At 47.3% G+C, this 18,202-nt stretch overlaps 1 protein-coding gene across 3 annotated transcripts in view; it reads right to left on the bottom strand.

Annotated features, from left to right (window-relative positions):
- Pecam1 (platelet and endothelial cell adhesion molecule 1) overlaps positions 1-18,202 on the bottom strand; it is a 54,331-nt gene that overhangs the window by 20,116 nt on the left and 16,013 nt on the right. For all 3 annotated transcript variants that reach the window (XM_038325770.1, XM_038325768.1, XM_038325769.1), the window contains exons 4-11: positions 16,521-16,820; positions 15,116-15,391; positions 11,538-11,786; positions 9,442-9,717; positions 5,010-5,285; positions 4,155-4,262; positions 2,831-2,858; positions 1,840-1,913 (exon numbers count right to left, since the gene is read on the bottom strand). In XM_038325770.1, coding sequence (XP_038181698.1) covers positions 1,840-1,913; positions 2,831-2,858; positions 4,155-4,262; positions 5,010-5,285; positions 9,442-9,717; positions 11,538-11,786; positions 15,116-15,391; positions 16,521-16,820 — 1,587 coding nt within the window. The remainder of the gene's footprint in view (positions 1-1,839; positions 1,914-2,830; positions 2,859-4,154; positions 4,263-5,009; positions 5,286-9,441; positions 9,718-11,537; positions 11,787-15,115; positions 15,392-16,520; positions 16,821-18,202) is intronic.

Here is an 18,202-nt window from a genome sequence, read left to right as displayed (position 1 = left end):
ACTCACTCTGTAGACCAGGCTGGCCTCGAATTTGCAGAGATCCACCTGCTTCTGCCTCCCAAGTGCTGGGATTAAAGGCGTGCGCCACAACGGCCCAGCTTCAATACAAATGACAAACACCCTTGCCTCTGGGTGCTGGGTCTCTCTGCTGTGTGGTCTTTTCCTAAGCAGGTCTCTCTCTGCTACGTGGTTGTTTTCCTAATCTGTATATGGGACCCTTTCAATGCAGGGCAGAATGCATGGCTGATATGGGGCACTTTTGTTTGAGAGTTATTTGGAAGTCAGAATGGTTTGCTGTAAGCAAAGTAATTAAAAATTAAGCTTCCTTCTAGAAGGGGTCAGTTACTAACAGCAAACACAAAAGCTGATGGTTAGCTAACGCTCTGCATTTAGGAAACTGGGCTGACTAGAGTATGGTTTAAAGAAGCAACAGTATCTCTAGATTATCACCTCAGTGGGCACAGACAAAACAAAGTGTGGAGCTTGGTAGGTGGTAACGCCCTTACCTGGACTGTGTGAGGCTTTGGCTCATGCCCAGCACTATAAAAACAAGCAAGCAAGCAAGCAAACATTTTAGCATGCTCTTTGCTTTAAAAAAAAAAAATCTGTATATGGGACTGAAGAGATGGCTCGGCAGTTAAGAGTCCTGACTGCTCTTCCAGAGGACTGGGGTTCAATTCCCAGCACCCACATGGCAGCTCACAACTGTCTGTGTCTCCAGTTCCAGGGGATCCCACACCCTCACACATACATATGTGAAAGCAAAACACAAATACAATAAAAACAAATCATTAAAAAAAATTTTTTTTTTTTTGGTTTTTCGAGACAGGGTTTCCTTGTAGTTTCTAGAGCCTGTCCTGGAGCTAGCTCTTGTAGACCAGGCTGGCCTCGAACTCAGAGATCCGCCTGCCTCTGCCTCCCGAGTGCTGGGATTAAAGGCATGCGCCACTACCGCCCGGCTAAAAAATTCTTATAGCTATTATAAATACTATTCTTCAAGAACACATGGTTCTCTAACGTGTGGATGAACTAATTAGTATTATCATTATTTAAATAGTTGGTTTGGGGTTTTTTTATTGCTTGTGCTTTGAGACAATGTCTCGATATGTAGCCCTAACTGGCTTGGAACTCACTGTGTAGATCAAGATGGCCTCGTAGTAATCCTCCTGATGTCTCACTCAAGCGTTGGAATGCTAGCGTGAGTCACCACTCCTGGCTCTGAGTATTTTCTCACAGACCCACGGGGGCAGCCTCACTCGGCTGAGGTCTGCATGCGGCTGATGTCCCAAGCTGGGCACACACCTTTAACCCCGGCCCTCAGGAGGCAGGGGCAGGTGGATCTCTGTGCGTTCCAGGCTAACATGGTCTACTACAGAGTGAGTCCCAGGACATCCAGGACTGTTACACAGAGCAACCCTGTCTCAGGGATGGGGTGGTATCTCAGCACTTCCCCCAAACGCCTCTGCGAAGAGCAGAGTGTTTCCATTGGTTTCCCTCTGTGGCAGAGTGAAGTGGTGGAAACCCCGTCCGAGATGTGTTCCCGACAATTTAGTCTGACACCTGGTTTCTGCCTCGCAAGGGCAGTCTGAAAACTTCAGGGCAATTTCAGTCTTTGGAGGCAACAGCATTACAGTTAGTTCCCATTTTTCATTCCAAAGAAATGAAGCATAGAAGGGTGAAAGCAGAACTGTCCTTTTCAGTCTGGGTTTCTATTAGCTTATCTTCCAATAGCGGATTAGCTAGGTGCCACTGCTTGAAGCCACAGCTTCCCTTCTGCCTTGACCCTATCCACTCTGAGTTGGTAAAAGTCTTTGTAATTACAGGAAGCCTTGGCTTTACCGTAATGACTGTTGGCTTCCACATTGGGGTCAGAAGCCTTCTCACTGTTGGAGTTCAGAAGTGGAGCCGCTGGCCTTCACATGAAAATCAAAAAGAAAAGAGAAAAATAGATATTAACATTTTTCACTGTTCCCCCAAACCAACAAAACCACCAAAGGAAGATCAAGAGAAGAAAGCAAGATGAATATGACCATTATACACTGGTAATCTCAACACCGGGAAGGCTGAGGCAGGAGAATAACTGTGAGTTTGAGGTCAGCCAGGGCTACATACAAAGACACACAAAAAAAAGCTTGTCATGTAATCCTAGGATTACATGCCTGTAATCCTAGCCCTTGGGAGGTAGAGGCAAGAGGGTCAGGAATTTAAGGCCAGTCTGGCTATGTGAGATCATGTTTCAAAATAAAAACAAAATGTTTTTTAAAAAAAACATTTAAAAATTTTTATTTTTAGGTGTGTGTGTGTGTGTGTGTGTGTGTGTGTGTGTATTTGTGTGTGGTATGTACATGTGCACGGTGTATGGCTACCTGCAGAGGCTAAGCCATCTTTCCAGCATGGTAAAATATTTCTTTTTAAATAGACCAGTTCTTGCCAGGTGGCAGTAGTGCGGGCCTTTAATCCCAGCACTCAGGAAGCAGAGGCAAGCGGATCTCTGTGAGTTCAAGGCCAGTTTGGTCTATAGATTAAATTCCGGGCCACACAGAAAATAGAGAAATCCTGTCTCAAAAAAACCAAACAAACCAAAAAGACTAACTCTGTTATTCTAAGTATGTAGTGTAGGCAATCTTCCGCTAATTCAGACAAACAGAAACACGCATGCATGCACGCACGCGCGCGCGCACACACACACACACACACATTATAATGAAGCCCTTATTCTTTATGAGTTTGCCAAGAATCTCTAACAATTTCCTTATGACCAGACTGTGCCTGCAGACAAATTCAGCCCTGCCCATGAAGCAGCCCACCTGCCCCTTACAAGGACACTGACCTGGACATCTCCACGGGTTTCTGCTTGGCTTTAAAAAATGAAAGAAAAATCCAGGTCAGTACAATTCTGGACAGTAGCAGTCTCTCCCTTGACTGAATACCCATAAAAACGAAGGGGAAAGAGGAGCTAGGGGTGTAGCTCGGTTGGCAGAGTGTTTACCAAGCACGTACAATTCATGGGCTCAGTCCCCCACCACATGAACCGTGTGCTTGCCCACGATCCCAGCATTCCAGAAGTGGAGGCGAAGGATCTGAAGTTCAAGGGCACCCTCAGCTCAACTGAGGTTAGCCTAAGGTAAGGGAGCAGATGGGTTAGGGATGAGAAAGAGAGAGAATGCTCCAGATGAAATCAAACACATTCACAATGAGCGGAAAGGAGAGACGAACAGCGTCCCCTGGAAACTTTTGCTTGCTTATTTTCATGCAGCTTAGGATGCATCCCAGCACTGCAAAATGCTACCATTGCTGAGCTCCATCCTCCTCCCCTCCCCTTGGCTGTATAAGAGACCTTACTTAGTTTCTTCATATGTATATCGTTAGTTCATAACATGTGACTAAGACCGGGTACAGGACCCAGATTCCCCGAGATGCCGGTAGCTATTGCTTTGATTCGAGATGATTGCAAAAGGCAAATCCTAAGCCAGTTCCTGTGCTTTTAGGTCCAATCTGGCCTGAGACCAAAGTCAGGTCAGCCTTGGGAAGAGGTCTCTTTGAGGTCTGTCTGTTTCCAAAGGAGCGGCAATTTTCCTACCTCAAAAAGGACCAAAGACCCATCCCTGTCTCATCTGCTCTCCCAGCCCAGACAGCAGCACCAGAGACTCCTAAGAACTCGTCTCTCCATCATTCTGTTCACCACCCAAACCCGGTACCTCAGAATACACTGGTATTGTGTGTCATTTTCCTTTAGCCTGGGTTAGACCCAATTCCTAAGTGCCAGCTGGTGCTCCTACTTCCCACGAACGTACATGGTACAAGATCATGGCACTAACTACAAGATTATCTGGGAGGTACACAATGTGAGTGTGCATGCGTGCATGTGTGTGTATGCGTGTGCATCCCCCCACCCTCCGCAGCACACTCCAAGAAATAGTTTCTTCTGACTACATTAGACATGCCACCACGCTCCCCCTAGTTGGCTTGCCCAGCTAGATAAGCACCCACTTTCATGAGGAGCAAAAGCTTTACGCCCACCAAAGCCAGAACGTTGAGTTATCAAAGTAAGATCCCAAGAAGGAGACTTCGTGGGTGCCTCCTCAGTCTCCTCCAGGATGCCTCTCAGCCATGGCCAGTTTCTTGGCGAGAATGACCTGTGGACAGGTGCTCACCTCTGACTTTCCTCAGGAAGTAGCATTTGGCCACAACTATCAAGATGGCGATGGTCACTCCAATGACAATCACAGCGATGAGCCCTTTCTTCCACGGAGCAAGAAAGACTGAAAGTGGGGGAGAAGAAAGGAAACACATTTTTCTTCTGACAGAAAGAAATAACAGCAGATTTAAGCAGCAACACAGACCCAACTTTGCGGTCCGTGTAAACATGGCTTGCTTTGGGGTCTGCCTGCAGAGATGGGGGGTTTCTGCTAGAAGCCAAGGTCAGCTATAGTCTTGAATAACGTACCAAGCCAGTTTCCCTAAGATGCTGCTCCCTTTAGGGTGTCTTTCCATCCTCCATCTCCGTCTCTATAGAACTCTCCTAGTCAAACACACAGCTAGGCTCCTATAAACACGCCTGTGTTTGGATACAATTAGTTCATGGATGGACATTTGGTGTCTTTTTGGCAGATACTTGGAACTGGATAAAATATTTTCAGTTCCTTATAGCTAATCATCTCCTTTTCCACTCCAGCTCGTAAGAGCAGGCTTCTGCCAACTGTAACTGATCAGCCATTGCTCTCCCTCTCTTTCTCTCCCGAGACAGGGTTTCTCTGTAAAACAGGTCAGGCTGTCCTGGAACTTGATTTGTAGACAAGGCTGGTCTCAAACTCACCGAGATACACCTGCTTCTGCTACCAGAATGCTGGGATTAAAGGCATGTGCCATCATACCTGGCTAGACACCAGTGTCTTCGCCTTCACGTAAATGAACTAGTCTCTACTCCTTTCCCTTTTACAAGGTGCGTATATGCATTCAGCCCCTTGGAGGCCCCTGTACCACACCTCGCTGGTGAGGCCTGGACTCACCTCTGACTGTTAGAGAGCTGCTTTTTGCAAAGTTGGCTCTGTTGGAGGCCATGCAATAGTAATGTCCCTCCTGCTTCTTGCTGGCTTGTTTCTCAATCCAAAACGCTTGAGTTTCATTCAGGATGGTTTCGTGGAAGGGTCTGTTCTCTTTCTCTTTGTAAAACTTAAACGTGATTGGGCCAGTCCCCTCTTTCACGGAGCACCGAAGCACCATTTCATCCCCAGACTGCACCTCAGTACTCGACAGGATAGAAAGCGTGACTTCATTCACCGGGGCTGGAAAGCAGGCAAAGGATTAGCCCTGAGCAGAGAAGGGCAGAGGCAAGTATGGGCTGAACACCTATGAGCCCAGAACTTGGGAGATGGGAACAAAAGGATCTCATATTCCAGGCTAGAGCACAACATAGACATAGGAAGGCCCAGTCACAGAGAACCCAAGAGGGAGGGGAAGGGAACTGAATGTGGAGAAGGAACATGGAAAAGCCACTTCTTCTTGTCAACTTTTCTCCCAGCCTAGGACTTGAGTCCTCTGCTCCCCACTTCCACATGGTCCCTTCCCCGATTAGCCCAGAAAGACAGTTAACAGATACCTCCTGTCCTCATCTATTGATAAAACACAGGACACCAGTGCTGTGGAACAACCTCTTTGTACACTGTGAATATGTGTTACTCTCACTGGTTTAATAAGGAGCTGACTGGTCAATAGCTAGGCAGAAGAAGGTTCTGCAGGACTTGCGGGCAAAAAAACGAGAGTTCAGGGAAGGAGGAGGGCGAAGTTGCCAGTAAGAGAGACGCGGAGAGAAGCAAGATGAATATGCCTTGCTGACAAAAGGTACCACCACGCGGTAGGGCGTAGATAAGAAATATGGGTTAATTCAAGCTGTAAGAACCAGTTGGTCACAAGCTTAAGCTATTGACGGAGCATTTATAGGTAATAATAAGTCTCTGTGTGCTTATTGGGGAGCCGGTGGTCCTGATGAAAAACTCTTCCTACACACTAGGGACATACCCCATCTTCCCACTTTGAGTATGGCCAGCCACAAAGCAACACTACAAGATTGTATTTTCTCTTGGAGATGTGTGTGCATGCACGTGTGCACTAGTGTGTGTGTGTGTGTGCGCGCGCGCACACATATGCATATGTTTGAATGCTTTCTCTCTGCCTTCTGCTTACAGATGTGTGACTTTTACCCTGGTTTCTTTCCTTTTTCCTCTTTGCTTTCACAGCCTCATTGCCCATCTTCTTGCTATGCCTTCCATCCATCTGGCTTCATTACTGTGGTTTACTATTGCCATCATTTCTGTTTTTTTGTTTTGTTTTTGTTTTTTGTTTTTTGCTTGTTTGTTTTAGGAGACAGAACTTCTCTGTGTAGCCCTAGCTATCCTGGAATTTGCTCTGTAGACCAGGCTGGCCTTGAAACTCACAGAAATCTACCTGCCTCTGCTCCCCAAGGGTTGGGACTAAAGGTGTGCACCCCCACCGCCTAGATGTTTCTGTTTTATTTAATTTGTCCATTAATTTATTTGAAACAAGGTCTCGCTATGTAGCCCTGGCTGGTCTCAAACTCACCATGTAGACCAGGCTAGCTTCAAACTCAGAGATCTGCCTGCTTCTACCTCCTAAATGCTGAGATTAAAGGTGTGCCTCGCCACCACACGCTGTCCCTGTTTTGTTCGTTTGAGACAGGGTCTCAAGTAGCTGGCCATGAACTCCAGGTCTTCCTGTGTCAGATTACAGGTGTGTGCCACCAGCCCCCGACACCCATCTGCTTTTGAAACTGCATTGCTAACTCTAGTCTCACAGAAACTGGCAAAGTCCTTGACCCCCGAGTTCGCGGCCCAGCAGAGTACAATCAGTGGAGGAGGTCATTCGTTCCTCATGCAGTTTCCTGGTGTTAGCCCCCCAGAGCCGGACTCGCCCAGCTCCTCCTGTAGACATGGCTTCACTAGTCGTGCTGTCTCTGAAGCTGACTCTCCTCCGTTACCTTCCCCCTTACTACTTGTTCTGATGATGAAATAAGGACTTTCTGGAAAGTTGGCCCTCAGTCTTCCAACTCCACTCTTCTAAAAAAAAAAATAACATTTTGATCTGTTTATTCTTTGCACTGGTGTGCACATGCCACAGTGTCTGTGTGGACGCCAGAGAACAACTTGTGAGACTCTTTCCTTCCACCATGTGGGGTCCTGGGGATTGGATTCAGGTCATCAGGCTGGGCAGGCACCTCCTCCTGCTAAGCCCCATCTCTCTGACCCCTCTATCTCCACTCTTGGGTTTCACCTCCACACTCAGCTTTTACTTCTGAGCATCAAAACCTAAATAGAAGCTTCCTGTCCAGACAGCTTCCCGGAACCAGAGCCTAGGGGCTCCTTTCCCACCTGGAGACTTAGAGTCAAATTCATTGTACCACCCCCCCCCCCCCCTGTGTCCCCTTTCCCTCAGTAGCATTCTTAACCCTTCAAATTCTGGCTCTATGTTATCATCCCAGGTCACCTTCCCTGCTAGTGACAATAGACTGGCCAGCAGACAGAAGTGAGTCACCTCTCTGAGTACAAAGGCTGGTGAGATCTGAAGGGAGCCAAGCATCAGCCCTGGGATGGCGGTGGTCCCACATGGAGACAGACAGACTGAGCACATTGCCAAACCCGACAGCTCTTCCCACAGGAAAGCACAAGGGATTAGTGGAATCAGGAGCCAGACCTGGGTTCAAATACCAAGCCCACCATCCACCATGTGATGTGGGAGTCCCCTCTGTGTGCTGTGATTACCATTAGTGAATAAAGAAACTGTTTTGGACCAATAGCAAGGCAGAACTTAGTTAGGCAGGGAAAACTAGGCTGAATACTGGGAGGAAGAAGGGCAGAATAAAAGAGAAGCAATGGAGTGGCCACCAGAGTCAGACATGCTGAATCTTTGCCAGTAAGCCACTGTCATGTAGCAATACACAGATTAATAAAAATGGGTTACATTAAGATGTAAGAGTTAGCCAATAAAGCCGGGCGGTGGTGGTGCACGCCTTTAATCCCAGCACTCGGGAGGCAGAGGCAGGCGGATCTCTGAGTTCGAGGCCAGCCTGGTCTACAAGAGCTAGTTCCAGGACAGGCCCTAGAAACTACAGGGAAACCCTGTCTCGAAAAACCAAAAAAAAAAAAAAAAAAAAAAAAAAAAAAAAAGAGTTAGCCAATAAGAAGTTAGAGCTAGGGCTGGAGAGATGGCTCAGAGGTTAAGAGCATTGCCTGCTCTTCCAAAGGTCCTGAGTTCAATTCCCAGCAACCACATGGTGGCTCACAACCATCTGTAATGGGGTCTGGTGCCCTCTTCTGGCCTGCAGGCATACACGCAGACAGAATACTGTATACATAATAAATAAATAAATATTTTTTTAAAAAAAGAAGAAGAAGTTAGAGCTAATGGGCCAAGCAGTAATTTAATTAATACAATTTCTGTGTGATTATTTCAGGTCTAATCTTGCTGGGTGGCTGGGAACCAACAAGCGACTTCCCCCCTGCAACAGATTGGCGCCCAAGGTGGCCAACTAAAATCCACTTAAAAACCTGAAAAAGCTTAGAATTTAATTCTAGACACAAAAGAAGTTAACTGTCTTTGAAATTTTCTGCAACAACCATGTATTTTCTCTAAGTCTTAGTGACTTCATTGCAGATCCAAGGGCAAAACTATGATGACTTTCATGTGCTATTTTACTATTATTCACAGATACTACTGGGGATAATTTGCTAGGATTATAGGCCTGACTGCCTCTCCCACTGCTCCTATCCTGTAGACAGTGCTTGCCCATGCCAGCACATGTAGACTGTGTGTTTATACACGGCGTGTTGACGACACAGAGTTGTTAAACAAAAGTTGACAAGTGACAGAGGAAGAAGGTAAAGTGTCTATCAATGGCATTCAGAGCAAGGCAGGCAATGGCACTACAAAGGCCACTCAAGGGCACAAGTCAGACACTGAGGGAAAGATCTCTGTCCCCAAGAGTACGGTGAGAATCCCAGGCGATTCCCATGAGCCAATGGTCTGCAACTCTGCCTGCTATAGGTTTCCTGTGTGACCCAGATGCTCCACCAAGGTCAACGGCAGAAAAGAGTTCTGGCCTGTTGCTCTTGGGGGTGGCTCTCTATTCACCTGAAAAGGCGCAAAAAACAAAGAAGCCCAAATACACAATATCAGTTGCTCCTCAAGTGCAGGCACCTTCCCTTCGCAAGGGATGCAACTGTCACTTGAAAGGTCAAAAGGGATCGCAACAGCAATGACAAGAGACCCCAGACATTTCCCAGATGCACTTGCTGGGGCTTGGCTCTGCTTCGATCTGCTGTGTGGGGTGCACAGGTACTATCCCCGTTGTCCCCAGAATCCCTAATTGACTCCAACCTTCCGCCCTGCTAAAGCCCCACTCTAGGTCCCCACGTCACAGTGGCTTACCTATGACCTTGACACTCAGGATCTCGCTGTAGAGCGCAGGATGAGAATGGCAATTATCTGCCATGCATTGGTATTCCACGTCTTTGGTAGGCTTATCTGCGAAGGTGGCTGGGTGATTGGAGTACATCGTGCGAGATTGGACGAAGTCTGTGGCTTTTCGAAGGTTGTAATTGACAGGCGCCGTTCCATTTATTGACTGGCAGCTGATGGTTATGGCATGTCCTTTGATGAGCTCGGCCTCGCCATCATAGAAAATCCTAGGCTTAGAGAGCATTTCTAGAACAACAGAGAAAAACAATCCAAATAAAACAGAAACAACAACCCAGCCTAGGACCTTCTTTCTGCAGACTCTGGGCTTGGCTTTCTCCATCAAGATCATGATTTCAAATGCCCGCCTACCTGCCTTATTTATCACTAAGGGGCTCCTAGAAGGCTGCCAAGCAATGCTTATCTATGTGAGTGAGTTTGGTAACAAGGGAAAAAATGAACTATTGTAGACAGATGGGAATGCAGCCCAGTGGTAGAGCATTTGCCTAACATGTAAGGTATCAAGTTCAATTCCCAGCACTAGGGTAGTAGAGGCAGGAAGAGACTTGTGAGCTTGAGGCCAGCCAGGGCTACATAGTTAGACCCTGTGTTAAAAAGATCAAAAACAATTTTAAAATAACCTAATTTCTATAAGTATAATAATAATGTAATAGCTGGGTGTGGTGGAGCATCCCACACCTGGGAGGGTAGGCAGGGAGATTACAAGTTTGAGGCTAGCTTGGGTTACAGAGTGCACCCCTATCCTGTCTCAAAAGGAGGATGGGAAGAAGAAATGGGGGAGAATGAGGAGAAAGAAAGAGGAAGAAATATAGGAAAACAGAGGTGGAAGAACCGGTCCACCAGCCGGGTGTGGCAGCTTGTGCATGACGTGGGTGCTGGGAACTGAACCCAGGTCCCCTGCAAGAGCAGCAAGTATCCTTAAACACTGAGTAATCTTTCCAGACCCCTTATGTGTTTATTTTTTGACACAGGAGTCTGCCCTCAGGTTTGCAGCAATTCTCCTGCCTGCCTCACCCCACCCACCTAGAGACTTCTGCTCTCTTTTTTTTTAGCAGGGTTTCTCTGTGTAACAGCAGCCCCGTCTGTCCTGAAACTTGCTCTGTAGACCAGGCTGGCCTTGAACTCAAGAGGTTCTCCTGCCTCTGCTTCCTGAGTGCTAGGATTAAAGGTTCATCTTCTTCTTTAAATACAAGGTCTTTTATGTTGGGTGTCAGGGAGGACTGAGACAGGCCCTTGCTATGTAGTCCAGGCTGGTCTTGAACTCACAGCAATCTCAGTCTCAACCTAGGTGTCAAGATTATAGGTGTGTACTCCTATGCTATGCTATGCTATGCTATGCTATGCTATGCTATGCTATACTATACCATAGGTGTGTACTGCTATACTATACTACAATACATTACACTACACTATACTACACGTGTGTACTTTTTTTCTTTTTTATCTTTTTGCTACTATACCTCCTAAACAGGTCTTATATATACACAGAAGTCTGAGCAGTCTGGATCTACACTGTACCCTCTGGACAGTCAGTGTGTGGATGTGCTTTCTCCCTGACCTAAGTGTGGGTGCCCACTTTCAAAGCCAGAATCCTCCCAATTCTAAGACCATGACAGCAGCTGTCACAACAGCCCTTAACTTGGTTAAGCCTACTTCTCTTCCGTTCTCCAGGGATGTACACTTGTTCTCTTCGACGCTCCTTTCCCACCAGCCTTTTTCCTTAATTTTTTACATTTATTTATCTATTTGTGCATGTGTATGCATGTACACACGTGTGATCATGCATATGGGCACACCAGTGTGCACATACACACATACAGAATGAATATGGATTTCAGAGGACAACTTGTGGGTCACAGGGATTGAACTCAGGTCATCAGGCTTGGCAGCAAGCACCTTTACCCAATAAGCCATTTTGTTGGCCCTTGATGGAATTCTCCACCTGCCTGAACCTGGTCAGCCTTTGAAACCACACTGAGGACGACTGGCCACCGGCTCCTTGCTCCTACTCAGCCATCGTGTATCTGAGGAGCTGGGAACACACTCACCACACACGTCTATCAGTACCGGCTCACTGTTCTTGACCACTTTGCCAATGCTTGCAGTACAGCGGTACATCCCGCTGTCCTTCTCCTCAGCAATCTTGCTGAAATTCTGGTCCCGAGACAAGACCATCGCTTCCTTCTGGATGCTGAAGTTGGCTGAAGGTGTCCCCGGGACAGAGCAAAACAGATCCAAGCTTTTCCCTTGGTCCAGAAACCTGGAGGGGAATTTCAGCTTCGGCTTGGGAAACAGCTCTGAAGAACAAGGGGGAAGGAGGGAGATGTGTTGGTTACCACCCCCATCCACCACCTGGAGACGCTGTGGTCCAGTGCTTTCGGTGGAATCAACTCTTACCCGCCTGCTCCTCACGCACCTGATGGGCATGGCTTTACAGAGCCAGGCTTCACTCTGAACCTGAGATCTCACTGCAGGCTCTTTTTGCCTCTCAGTCTATGGAGATTCACTCATCCATTTGTCCATTCATTTATTGAGACGTGGTCTCAAGCAGCCGAGGTTGGCCTTGGACTAAGTAGACTGGGATGACCTTGAACATCTGATCCTCCTAGCCCCACCTCCCAGGTGTTGGAGTACAGGTGTGCACACGATGCCTGGCTTCCACAAGTATTGACTGCAGGGAAGACCCTTTGCTGGGCATTGGGGAGATAACAGTGCTGACAAGAGAGTCCAGCTTCAAAGAACTTCCACCTAATGCTCAGTTCAGGAACGCTGTTTGCAGCAGCGCCCACAGAGAGGAAACTGAACTTCACCTTGGGGGAATTAAGGGATCAGGCCTAGAAGGAAGTTGTCCTAGGCAGATGACCAAAGAGAAAGTATATTAGCATTTGGAAGTTCATTATGGCTAGAAGAAACAGCTATAGCTGGCCTGTTTGTATCTGAAGTCTTCAAAGGCAAAGCCTGCTAGCTCTCTCCATTCTTAAAACCCAGTCCAGCCAGCCGGGTGGTGATGGCACATGCCTTTAATCCCAGTACTCAGGAGGCAGAGGCGGGCAGATCTCTGTGAGTTCGAGGCCAGCCTGATCTACAAGAGCTAGTTCCAGGACAGGCTCCAAAGCCACAGAGAAACCCTGTCTCGAAAAACCAACCAACCAACCAAACAAACAAAAAAAAAAACAAAAACAAACAAACAAACAAACAAAAAACAACCCAGCCCAGCATATAAAATCTATCAGTGGTAAGTTGACAGTTTTCTTCTCTAGCAAAAGAATGTAAGCCTTCAGCCAAGGCTACCCTGAGAAACACTATCTCAACCCCCCCCCAAACACCTTAACAAGGGCACTCCAAATATTTATCATGATCAATATGATCCACGCTGGGCATGATGGAGCACGCCTTTGATTCCAGCATTCAGGGGGCAGAGGAAGGCAGATCTCTGCGTTCTAGGTCAGCTTGATCTACATAGAGAGTTCCAAGGCTACATGATGAGGATGTCTGATAAGTAAATCACTAAATAGCTCATTAATTTGCTAGCACATGACATCACACCCTACAACAGGAGGATCTACTATAGTGTGCTAATTCCTCCACTGGCCAGTTAACAGCCTGCCTACCTGTAAGACTTGGGGACAGTGGCTGTGACTGTATGCTCAGACCTTAGGGGTTTGGAGGAAGTTACTGAATGAATGGAGAAACTCACGTATGAATGAACACCTTCAGTGGAGAACTGAGAAGAGCTGACCTTGTCCTCAGAAACACTAACACAGGGCTCAGCCCAGTCCTCTGTCTAACAATAGTGCTACATTCCTATTGGGCTGGGAGTGAAGGATATAGCACTGAGCACAAGAGTGAAGAGGTCTTTGCCATCAGCAACTAACATTCTAGTGGCTGAATACACACAGCGAACAAGGTAAGTACATGATATTCTTAGCGGTAAGTATTTTAGAGAAATAAGGCCGGGCACAGGGGTTAGGAGTCTGAGAGAACTTTAAAATGCATTGGGTTGACAAACTAAACAGGTCTTGTGGGTATCTCTTGCTCTGCCACTTGGGTGACTTTGTAATCATTAGGCTAGTTGCTAATCTTCCAATCTGAGTCTCCATATCATAAACTGTCTCTCATGATGCCTGGGATTGAGATGAACGTGAAATTAAAAACCCATATAAGCCCATCACATGGCATTCAACAGTGGGGGATTGCGACTGTTAATTTTTTAATAAACTATGTTGCTGGTTGTGGTGGTGCATGCCTGGAATCCTAGTACTTGGGCAGTAGAGGCAGAAGGATCAGGAGTTCAATGCCAAACTCTACACAGTAAGTTCAAGGCTAGCCTCGGCTGTAAGAGATCTTGTCTTTAAAAAATAGGGGAAAGTGGTAAGACAGATCAGTGGCTAAAAGCACTTACTATTCTTACAGAGGACCTGGATTTGATTCCTAGCACCCATAGCAGGAAGTTCACAACCACCTGTAACTCCAGTTCCAATAGATCTGACATCCTCTGGCCTCATCATTACCTGAACACATATGGTGCACATAAATACACACATACATACATTCTTTTTCAAAAATTGTTTGCCCGTTCTTTGAGACAGGGTCTCACTATGTAGTTCTGGCTGTCCTGGGACTCATTATGTAGACCAGACTGACCTCAGACCCACAGAGATCTGCCTTTCGAGTGCTGGAATTAAAGGTGTGTGTGAACACGCCCATTAAAAATCTTTTAGAAAAAGAGTTTGGGCTGGAGTGTGGGCTCAGCATTTAGGAGCACTGGATACACTGGGTGGTGGCGCATGCCTTTAATCCCAGAGCTTGGGAAACAGAAACAGGCAGATCTCTGTGAGTTTGAGGCCAGACCAATCTACAAGAGCTAGTTCCAGGACAGGTTTCAAAGCTACAAAGAAACCCTGTCTTGAAAAAACCAAAAACCAAGCCAAAACAAACCAAAACACCAAAGAGCACTACTGTTTCAGAGGACTCAGGTTTGATTCCTAGCGCCCACACCGTGACTCACAACTATAACTCCTGTTCTAGGATGGCTTCCATCCTCCTCTGGCCTTCATGGGCCCCAAGCATACAAGTGGTGCACAGATCTACATGCAGACAAAACATCCACACAGGCAAAACGAAATAAAAAATTTACAAAGATGATGAAGATGAGTTGGGCTGAGTAGAAAGCTACTGTAGAGATACCAGCTAACAGTTACTGAATGCAGACCTAGCTATCTCATTCAGACACTGCGACGGTCCTCTACGATAACCACCTTTCCATCCTATGGCATCTCACACAGCTGAGGCTGCTTCAGGAGCTCGGCACAGAAGGAGGGAGTAGGGTTGGACAAGTGCCAGCATCTGAACCCTCAGCCACCGCAGCCGACTGCTGTATGTTGACTCTCCCAGAGGCCCCAACGCCCAGCCTAAACACACCAAAGACAACCAGGGGCAGGAAAGGCGCCATTCTTTGGCCACCTTGGATTGCAGTAGTGTCTCCCTAGACAGTCCAACGCCTTGCGCTCAGGATCCTCCTGCCTCAGCCTCCCAAACACTGGCATTATAGACACGTGCAACTACATCCAGCCACCACTGCCTCTTGAGTTCACTGCTTGCCGAGCTTCTCCCTCAGCATCCTTACCTGTTATGTTGACCATGATGCTGCTGACCTTGGAGATGCGGTTAGATTCCACTTTGCAGGTGTAACGGCCACTGTCCTCCACCATGGCCATGACTGAGTAGACAGCCTCATTGTTCTGTTTGGAGGTGGCCACGATAGCCTTGTCTTTTTGGATTATAATTTCTGGAAATTCCTGGACCAAGTGTGTCACTTGAACTGTGCACTTAATGTTGACCTGCTCTCCTTCTATGATCGTTCCAGGAGGCCTGACGTGAAACTTGGGAGTAGAGAAGGACTCTAAAAGAAAGTAAACAATAGGCCAGTTGGACTCAAATTCAAACCTGGACACTTCCTATTCAAATATTTGTGGGGGAGGAACTGGTGTGTGTGTGTGTGTGCGTGTGTATGTGTGGTGGGAGTGGGGGTTTCTGATGCATGTGTAAGTGAAGGCCAGAAGTCCATCTCACGATATTATTTCTCAGACACTAGTATATCTTTTGTTCTGTTTTTCTTCTTCTTCTTAACAAAACAAAACGGGTATGTCTGTGTACTACAGGCATGCTTCCTGCCTATGAAGCCCAGAACAGGGCATCCAATGCCTTGAACTGGAGCCACAGACAGTTGTGAGCCACTATGTGGGTGCTAGGAATCCAGTCCAGGTCCTCTGGAAGAACAGTCAGTGTGCCTAACCACTAAGCCATCTCTCCGACCACATTTGCCTTGTTTTTTGAGGCAGGATCTCTCACTGGCTTAGGACTCGATAACTAGACTTAGACTGAGTAGCCATGGAGTATCAGGAATCTGTCTGTCTCTGGTTCCCCAGGGCTGGAATTACAAGAGTACTCCACCATACCCGACTTTACATGCCTTTACTGATAGACATATCTCCCCTACCCTTTTGGGCTCTTTGGCTCTCCTCCCTCCCCTCTCCCCTGTAACTGTCCCCCTCTATAAATGGACTCAGGTTCTCCTAAATGCTAATCAATCGTTCTACCACTTAGCCATATCTCTAGTTCTCTCTTTCATTTTTATTTTGAGAGAAGGTCTCACTAAATTGCCCAGAGTGGCCCTGAACTTGTTCTGTAGCCGAGGCTAGCCTTGAACTTTCAATCCTCCTGCTTCAGCTGTCTGAGTAGGTGGGAATTACGGGCCTGCACCTTCACACACAGCTACTGTTCCTCTTTCTCTAGTTTATTTTAATTAGTTAATTAATTTTATTCATTTATTCGGCTTTGGAGAGAAAGGGTCTCACAGTTCTTGAACGCCTGATCTTCCTGCCTTTGCTGGGGCTGGGATGACAGTCTGTGCTACCAGGTTTTAAATTCTGACATCAGGCACCCCAAAAGAAGGCGTCTCTGATTCTGGGTTCCTTTTTGCTACATGCAACCTGTCACCGCAAAGAATTTAAGGAGGGCAGGATTCTGACCCTGCACAGTAACCAATTCACTCCTGGTGAATTCCGAGGTCTGCAGGACGATCCCGGACATGATCCCGGCTTGACAGCGGAACACGAGCATGTGGTCCTGCTCCTCGATGGGAAAATCCATCTGCACGAAATTCTGGTTCGAATTCTTCTCTCTCTTTCGCTTGACAACTTTTCCCAGTTCTACTTTCTCTATCTTAAAGTATATCGGTGGCTGTTCTTCTTTCACAGAACAATTGACTGTCACAACTCCACCTTCTGTCACCTCCTTTTTGTCCAGTGTCACCGTGGGGTTGGGCACGCCTTTGGAGAATGAGAAAGTACAGTTGTTATCAGTTCCTCATTATGGCCCAGTCTCCCTTATCTGTCATTGTGGCTGACCAGCCAGCAGACTTTAATTCCTGGAGACTCAGCCCAATGCCCCAGGTAATCACTGGGCATGTGTGTGCCTGGCACCGCACTGGGTACTGGGTACTCACTCTACAGATAGAATAGGTTGATGTTCCCAATGGTTTACAGTCCCCTTCCAAAGGCGGTGCAATTCGATTCCCAACCAGTACAGTTCAAAAAGAAAACACCCGGTTGTGATGGCGCACACCTTTCATGCCAGCCCTTGGGAGGCAGAGGCAGGCGGATCTCTGTGAGTTTAAGGCCAGCCTGGTCTACAGAGCGAGTTCCAGGACAACCAAGCCTACATAGTGAAACCCTGTCTCAAGAACTTTTTTAAAAAGTTAGTATATAGCCGGGCGGTGGTGGCGCACGCCTTTAATCCCAGCACTCGGGAGGCAGAGGCAGGCGGATCTCTGAGTTCAAGGCCAGCCTGGTCTACAAGAGCTAGTTCCAGGACAGGCTCTAGAAACTACAGGGAAACCCTGTCTCGAAAAACCAAAAAAGTATATATTACTACAGCTGATGTTTTAATTCTCTCTCTCTCTCTCTCTCTCTCTCTCTCTGTGTGTGTGTGTGTGTAGAGTCATGTTGGGCATCTTCCTCAGTTGCTCTCCACCTTACTTTTTGAGATCTCTCTCACTGCACTTGGATCTCAGTGAGTCAACTAGGCTGGCTGACCAGTAAACCCCTGGAATCCTCCTGTCTGTCCTCTCCCCCATGGGTCCTCCTGTCTGCACCCCCCAGATATCCTCCTGTCTGCTCTTCCCCCCAGGGATCCTCCTGTCTGTCCCCACCCCACCCCAGGGATCCTCCTGTCTGCCCTCCCCCCACCCCAGGGATTCTCCTGTCTGTCCCCACCCCACCCCAGGGATCTGCCTGTCTGCCTCCCACACAGGGATCCTCCTGTCTGCTCTCCCCGCCCAGGGATCCTCCTGTCTGTGCCCCCTACCCAGCTCTAGGATTACAAGCACAGCCAGTCCTGGCTTTTCACATGGGTACTTAGGGATTGCACTCAGATCTTCTCTTTGAGTTGAAAGCATTTTACAGACAGAGCCATCTTCCTAGCTATTATTATAGTTTACTGAATGCTGACTACACGCTTGGTTCTTCACTCAGGATATAGAAAATAGGCCAAATATAATCTCTATTGAAATTTCATAGTCCCAAAGAGCAGACAGATGTGAGAGAAAGTCATGTGTTTCATAACAACTAAGACAAAACCTGGTAAATGCTGCTGGGCGATGTCATCCCGGAAATAGAGCAAATTTACCCAGACTGAGGTGGCAGAATATTGC

This window comes from Arvicola amphibius, chromosome 4 (genome assembly GCF_903992535.2).
Source record: "Arvicola amphibius chromosome 4, mArvAmp1.2, whole genome shotgun sequence".
In the NCBI taxonomy this organism is placed as follows: Eukaryota; Metazoa; Chordata; class Mammalia; order Rodentia; family Cricetidae; genus Arvicola; species Arvicola amphibius.
The sequence above is the reverse complement of the archived record's forward strand: the minus strand, read 5'-3'. Positions and strand labels throughout refer to the sequence as shown.